The sequence below is a fragment of the Siniperca chuatsi genome, linkage group LG9, assembly GCF_020085105.1.
Source record: "Siniperca chuatsi isolate FFG_IHB_CAS linkage group LG9, ASM2008510v1, whole genome shotgun sequence".
Lineage (NCBI taxonomy): Eukaryota > Metazoa > Chordata > Actinopteri > Centrarchiformes > Sinipercidae > Siniperca > Siniperca chuatsi.
The window spans coordinates 14,247,433-14,254,656 of record NC_058050.1 but is presented as its reverse complement, the minus strand read 5'-3'; the positions used below and the strand labels follow the sequence as shown (position 1 = coordinate 14,254,656).

Sequence of the window (7,224 nt, the reverse complement as noted above, 5' to 3'; positions counted from 1 at the left end):
GCGGGGCTTACGATATAAAACCTCTATGACTGGGACCCCATAGAGGTTTTTTAAAGATGCCCAAACAATATTTTATGCGCCAACTTGTAATTAAAATGAACGAAATAGAAAAGTTGTCCCCAAGTGTTTTGGAAAATGTTAACGTTTTCAATACATTGTTCAAGTTTGCTTCAGCAAGATATAACGGTATAGTCTGGTGTAAAAACGAACGCACCGCTTAGGCGTCCGCACAAGTGCCTTAAAAATATTACATTATTCCTTGCTAATGTCAGACAATGCTCGATTGAATGTGACACATTATGGTTCAGTTTTATCATGAGAGCCTGTTTTGTTGTCAAGCGCAGATATAAAATAGCGTTCAATTTCGTGTTTTCTTTTTAACAGGCGAAAGAACGGCTCCCTATTCTGCCCCAAGCGGCTGTCGGCATTGTTTTATAGTCTATCTAGTCCGTCCTCCTGAACTTGTTCTTAGGGGAAGTCGCAGTTTGCATTAAATCTATCGGGTAAGTTATGTAATATTATCTTACTGTTTAACTAGTGGAAATGCCTGTGATATCTGGCGTTTGGACTTGTTAGTTATTGTCAAAAACTGGTCTAGCGTAAAGCTCGGTTGGGCCTGAGCTTAACGTTAAACGAAACAACGCATAGCGGAAAGTAAAACGAAACAACGCAAGTAAAACGAGTATCTGTTAATCCAGATGGATCATAACTCAGCCATTAATGAGAGCGTGTCTCTGTGGATTTACTTGGAATATAAATAATTTTTTATACGGTCTCCTTTGTCGCACAGTGGAAAAACTGAGGAAATGGACGGTCAGGCTTCAGTCAACCAGCCTCAACCCAAAAATGGGCCGCAGTCAAATCAAAAGAGAAATGCCAGGGTAAGTATCACATTTAGGCTGTAGTTACATTAACACCACATTCGACAAAATATACACTACTTTTCTTGTTTTTTTAGTATAACGCTACACACCATGTGTGCATTATAATTATCCTGTACAATCATCCATCATGGTCATATCTGTATAAGTAAGTGTGTATATATATGTATTTTTTTATCACTCAATCACTCCTTTCCTGTACTTTTGACTGTTGAGCTGCTGTATCAAGTGGATTTCCCCAGTGTGGGATCAATAAAGTTTAATCTTATCTTAACATACAACATGACAATACAATTACACACTTATTACCTCACATGTATGATGCTGACCACTCATGAAGGAAACATGTTATTTCCTTTTGATGATTTTTTCCTATTAATGATATTGTACACTGGCTGTTGTGATGCCTGATGGAGAGCCAGGCGGCAGCAGTCTTTGGCAGGTGGACTTGGTGCCAGCATCTGTGCTCTCAGGCTTGGTTGTGTTTGCACTCTGGTTAATGAAGACCCCACTGTGTGGTCTGGGCCTCACATCTGTGGCCTGTTATCACTGTTGTGGTTTAAAGGAATTATTTTTTTTGCATCAGTTTTGCAAAGTTCAGTTCGTCGGCTTCACGATGCAAACATTTCTTCAGTGTTGTGAAACTGCTTGAAGTTTTCACTTCTTCTCAGCTTTGACATTGAGCTTTATGTGTGATGTGACCTTGGTTCTCTGAACCAATATCTAATGGCATGCTACTCAGTTTTTACTTCTGAGTGCTGTCATGCTCAAAACCAAAAAAAAGCCTAATATTTGCAGGGCTCCTGGAGGGATTTTAAAAGCAGTTGTCTGCATTGTTACATAATAGGTAAATCAGCTGCAAAACAGACTATCACTGCAGTGGTTACTACACATTAATGAAAGTCAGTGCAACAGATCCCACTATTAAACTTCATGAATTTGCTGTATAAGTTAATTCATAACACACGCAAGGGAATTTTAATTTTATATTCAGATATTTTACTTTTATGAGCAACAGTACATGCAGAATTTTTAATTTTCCTGGTGATTGGCTGCTTGCTTCTGTCCACCGTCTCCTTTGCTTGTCTATTACAAGGCTTGAAGAAAGGGTATGTTTGGGAGCATGTTTTCTTGTTCAACAGGTGCCCTCAGCCCGAGTAGTTGCCACTTACAGGCTACAAAATATAGCAGGAACTACCTCCATATTTTTATACAGCTTATTATTCAAACTGACATCACTCCTCTTTGCTCTTCCTTAAAAGGGGGTGAATGTTTAGTTGTTATCGCATCATTTGTGTTTGCTGTTTTCATCTGTCAAACTTCATGGCTCCCAAACACACCACACTGGATGTGAGGCCACAATGCATAGTGGTAGAAGAGCAAAGACTTGGATCTGTTTCATTCTCCTGGGAAAATTACTGAGGTCTTGACCTCGGTGTTCTTTAATGTGGCCACTGTAGACATGTTTGCATATTGAACTTTGTGTTTTAGCCTTCAGTGTATCAACTTTTTCTCTTTCTTCCCTATTAAACAATAATTAAGTGTTGCTGTTCTGCATTCTCATTTGATGAGAATTTAGACTAATGACCAGACTACATGATTCACACCATTTATACACTTGTCTCTGTGACTGTCGCTGCTTGATGCAGGGGTCATGGAGAATGAGGAAAATAATGGCTCTATGGCACATAAAGTGTGGCGGACATGGACGAGGAGTTCAGTCCTCTGCTAAGTGTCATCCTGTCACTAATGCCTGTATGTGTCTCTCTCCTTCATGTGGGTTTATTCCCTCCATTGACAGAGAAAGCAGCCGCAGCATTCTGCTGATATAGGTAAGTCCTTTCTGTACGGTGCCACTGCCAGTGCTGAGAGTTGAAGCTTGAGATCTTGTTTTCCCTGCTTCGTCATGGGTGGTGGCATGTTCACCACTCTTTGAGACTCACACTCTCAGAGATGGGGGCTATTGTGGTGCCATCCATGGTTTTGGTCTTTGGAGATCAGAGTTTGCCACTGCAGAAATAATCTTGCAAAACATTTTCCAGTATCTTGAAGTTTCCTATTTAGAAAATCAAAATTTCAACATTTAGATGGGTTTTTAAAAAATATACTGAACAATTTTAGAAATGTCAACCTATTCTCCTAAGATGTTGCTACATTTAAGACCAGCACCATAAGCTCCGTTAGTCCCTAGCGACACCTACACATGGTCTCAAAACAGCGGGACATACAGTGATACAACCATGCATCTGCAATGGTTGCTGATGAAGTTTTAATGCACTTTTTGTGCTGTGATGGCTGTATAAACTGTTTTTTTTTTCCTCCATAGAACACTGCTGAATGCAGTATTTATTTTTTATTCAGTGCTACACTGGCTTGAGTGATAATGTGTTGTATTACAGTATTTCTTAATCCGAGTAACCCTTACCTGCTTACCACAGTATTTTAAATTATGCAGGGATTTTATCGTGCGTTCGCAGTTGGGCTGCTTCATTAGTGCGGCACAGAAGTGATACGATACTTCTGTGGTTGAGCACAGCGAGAAGCAATGCATCACCGGAGCTGGTGTCCTGCAGCCCAGTTCGGGCCTAAATGGGGGTTAGCTGAGAACTGCCGTTCCCGTTCTCTCCCCCCCAGGCTTCAAAAGCACACATGGGGAGTTTGGGTTTCTAATGGTTGTTCAGTTAATATAAACAGAATATTGTTCATTGGCCATCAGACACTGCAGGTAATGTAAGAACACAACACACTTTAACTTCAGTGTCTTCTTTTACTATGATTATTACGATTACAGGTTTCTCCCCAGAAATGTATAACAAAGTGGCTTGTTGAACTAGTTTGTTGGACATGAAACTTGTGGTCTCAGTTGTTTATCAGTTGTGGACCATTATAAATCTTTGTGCTGACCACTGTTGTGTTTTCCCAGTGTTCACTAAAGGGACATCTATCCAGACCATGCCCTCTCTCAGCAAACAGTTGAAGGGGGTCACAGAGTGTATCATTGGTAAGCAGAAGGGCTATTTCCCTCACATATATCTACTTTACCTCCTTCCCTTCATATATTGAAATGCATAACCAATGATTATCATGTGTCTACAGGTCTTCAGTATGTGTGGGAGTACCGCAGCCCAAGTAAATCTGTCCCACCACACTACCAGTGCAAACTCTGTGCCGTCTCCCGCTTGCAGCATGATATGCTTGCCCACGTGAAAGGCTGGAAACACAGCTTCAGATACTTAGTGAGTATTGTTGGTTTCTTAGTCTACCTCAAAGGCAAGATTATTTATTTAAGTTATTTATAATATTTGTATATTTCTCTGCCAGAAAAAGGTCCACCCTGACAAGGTCACCTGTGAAGAGGAAGAGGCCATCAGAGAGCCTACTGTAAGGAAGACAATTAAAGAAGTTGCAGCTGGGGTGGAGAAGACAGAGGGGAGAGGTCAACTCAAGGTGAGTGTCAGGCCCATATCGCTGCAGCAATGGCACAAAAGTCTTGTTTTTATCCTCGTCAGTCAGAAAGATTGTGATATTGGCTAGATTTTCTTGCCAGTAATGATCATTGGAAATGAAGGTCTGTGTTGAGGGGATGCGTTGGCTTGGGGATGTTGCTACAAGTACTGGTGAGAAAATGAAATACGATCTAGGAGGTCCAGTTTAAGTGCTACATCCACGAACTTAACTGCTATTAAGCAGCAAAACACTGCATAGTGGTTTATAATACTGTGAGGCGTCCACATGCTAAAGTTATCACAGCATTAATCATTTGATCTTCCAACTCAATGATTGCCAGGTAAACAGTAGAACTCGTTATAAAGCCACCTATCATGAATGTTTGATTGTAGGTATTTGTAAGTTTGCTTTGCATTGGCGCAAATGTTAAGCGAGATAAAACTTTTTTTTTTTTTCGCTGGGCAAGCCTGCATTTTATTTATTAATCGAGCCCTCACTGTCTCATGGAAATGAATGATGAGGCAGTTGTTTCTTGGAAGCAGTGCTATTATTGGTCAGAACGTAGCCTTCCTAAAAATTCTTAAAAAATAAAAAATGTCATATATTCAATTACTAAAAATGTCCCATGTTTATATTTGAGCAGTGGGTTTACTTATTTTATACATCATGATTGTGGATTTGACATTTTTCTGTTCCTGTTGTGGCTTTTAGGTGATTCTGAAGGAGCCCTGTGAAGTACCTGCTTTCAAAGGACTCCGTAAGTTACTCTTTATTAGTTTAGTAATAAAGGATTTCCTGTTGGTTGGTTACCTGAGTTGTGAATGTCTCTTGTGTCCTTTCCTCTCTAACAGGTTCTGCTGCTCCTAAAGTATTGCCTCCACCAGCACCAGGGATGGGACTAAAGGGACCCTCACCCTTTGGCAAGTCATTTTAATTATTGAAGCATAATCTGTGTGCATGTGTGCCCCTTTTTCTATTGAATTACTGTATTTAACTGTAATAATCATGTCTCTCTCACAGGTCCCAGGTTCTCTGACCAGAGGTTTCCAGGGGAGTTTCCTCCTCAGGATGGTTTTCTCTCTGACTATCCGGTCGGAGAGTATGGGGAGCCTGGCTTCGGAGGCTACTCGACCAGGCAAGATTTCGCTGTCTCTGGTATGGATCGAAGACCTTTCTCAGATGGTATGGGTCATCGCCCAGCTGGAGATGGTTTTGGACTGGGTGGTGGAAGAGATAGCCATGAAAGGAGTGGACTACTGGAGAAGAACCCAGGCAGAATGTATCCTGATGAGTACCGGGGCAACCAAATGGGGAGTAGCTTAATGGACAGACCAATGGACAAGCCACTGGAGAGGCCAGGCTTGATGGGAGCAGCACCAGAAAGTAGCAGCCCTCCTAATACACTACTTGCATACCTGGTACGTGTCTCATTTCTCACAATAGGTTCCTCCCCAACTTAACAAAAGTGTTAATCACTTATAGTTGTATTCAGACTATGTAACTACAGTAACAATGTCTCACAATGTATATTTTAAGGATTCTTTCCGGATAGAGAACGAGAGTGATGCACAGCTGGTGCTGAAGGTGACACAGAAACTAACAGATGTGCTGATGGAGTACAGACTGAGGAGCGTATCGACGGTATGGAGCTTGTTTTTACTAAAAAAAAATCAATCCTGCTCTCATATCTTCAGATGTTCAAGATAAATCATTAAATCTGATCTAGCCTACTAAATGTTAGTGTAGTTGTAATTTAATTGTATCTATGTTGTTTTGTATATAGTATCAGTCACTCTGAGACTGACAGTTTAAACTATCTGCTTTTGAAGATCTGATATGAGCAAAACCAGATTTGCATATGTCCATATTTTTCAGTTGTATTATCTCATTAATTGAAACATGTAAAAGTGTATTTGGCAACATGTGTATTGTCTCTTCCTAAATGTTCTGTCTTCTCCATTTCCTCCTCAGGGTTCTAGTCTGAACAGCTTTTCAATGAGCTCCACAAGCTTCTCCTCCACACTGCCAAGCAGTAGCAACCGATACTCAAGTAGTTTCTCAGGTATGTAAGCACCAGGTCTCCTCTCAACGTTTCCATTTGATGCATCCGTGACTCAAATGTAGAAAGTCGTGTAATGGTATTTGTTGACTGGAAGACGCCAAAGAAAAAATCCTGTTGCTCAAATTCGAAAAAACATGTTAGTCAAAATATGAGTGAAGCATCTTTCTTGGGCTGCCCTTTTATTGTTTCTGGCATATTGTCTCTCTGCAGGTCCATCCAGGTACTCTGATGCTCCACCCAGGTATTACAAATGACAATCAGAAGATGCGACACCTCAGTTTTCTCATCCCATCAGTCACGACTGTCCAGGAGTTGAAAACTTTGTTTTTGTGTAAATGTATATGTTTTTAGGTATAGTTTTTTTTTCTGTTGCTACCTAGTAGTCTTTTTTTTTGTTTTTGCCTTCTTTAGAAGATTTATAACTTGGGAAGTTTTACACAAAGTGACTTGTGCATGTTTTCAGCAGCTTTAACTGATCTTAAGTGTATGACCAAGAATTTCCCACGGTCCAGTTCTATTAAACAATGGAGAAAATTACATTTGAAATCCATTCATTTCAAATGCGACTGCAATTAAACTATTTCCTTAACACGTTCTTCAATTCTTATGCTGCATAGACAATAATGGGGGAGGCTCCAATAAGTTATGAATGTAGTCCCAGAAGTGTTCGAGATACCTTACAAGTTTCAGTGGACACATCGAATAACTTGAAGCATCCAAAGATTACACTATAAAACATATCCTTCCCTTTATCATTGATTTCTGCAGCATAAAAGCCCCCAGCAGTTTCAAAGTGGGTCCTGTTCCAACATCGCAGAGATATAGCCATATACA

General features: G+C 40.4%; 1 protein-coding gene across 2 annotated transcripts; it reads left to right on the top strand.

Moving 5' to 3' along the window:
• Positions 1-337: 337 nt before the first annotated feature.
• si:ch211-197h24.6 lies at positions 338-6,927 on the top strand. 2 transcript variants are annotated; one of them, XM_044208655.1, is made up of 12 exons: positions 338-503; positions 791-881; positions 2,683-2,713; positions 3,805-3,882; positions 3,978-4,117; positions 4,203-4,328; positions 5,040-5,085; positions 5,180-5,248; positions 5,349-5,746; positions 5,865-5,969; positions 6,300-6,390; positions 6,601-6,927. In XM_044208655.1, the coding sequence occupies exons 2-12, from the start codon at positions 807-809 to the stop codon at positions 6,642-6,644; spliced, it is 1,203 nt and encodes a 400-aa protein (XP_044064590.1). In that variant the 5' UTR covers positions 338-503; positions 791-806; the 3' UTR covers positions 6,645-6,927. The 2 variants fall into 2 exon arrangements, with proteins under 2 accessions (XP_044064590.1, XP_044064591.1); XM_044208656.1 differs by lacking the exon at positions 2,683-2,713 and having other exon boundaries at positions 449-503.
• The last annotated feature ends 297 nt before the right edge of the window (positions 6,928-7,224 follow it).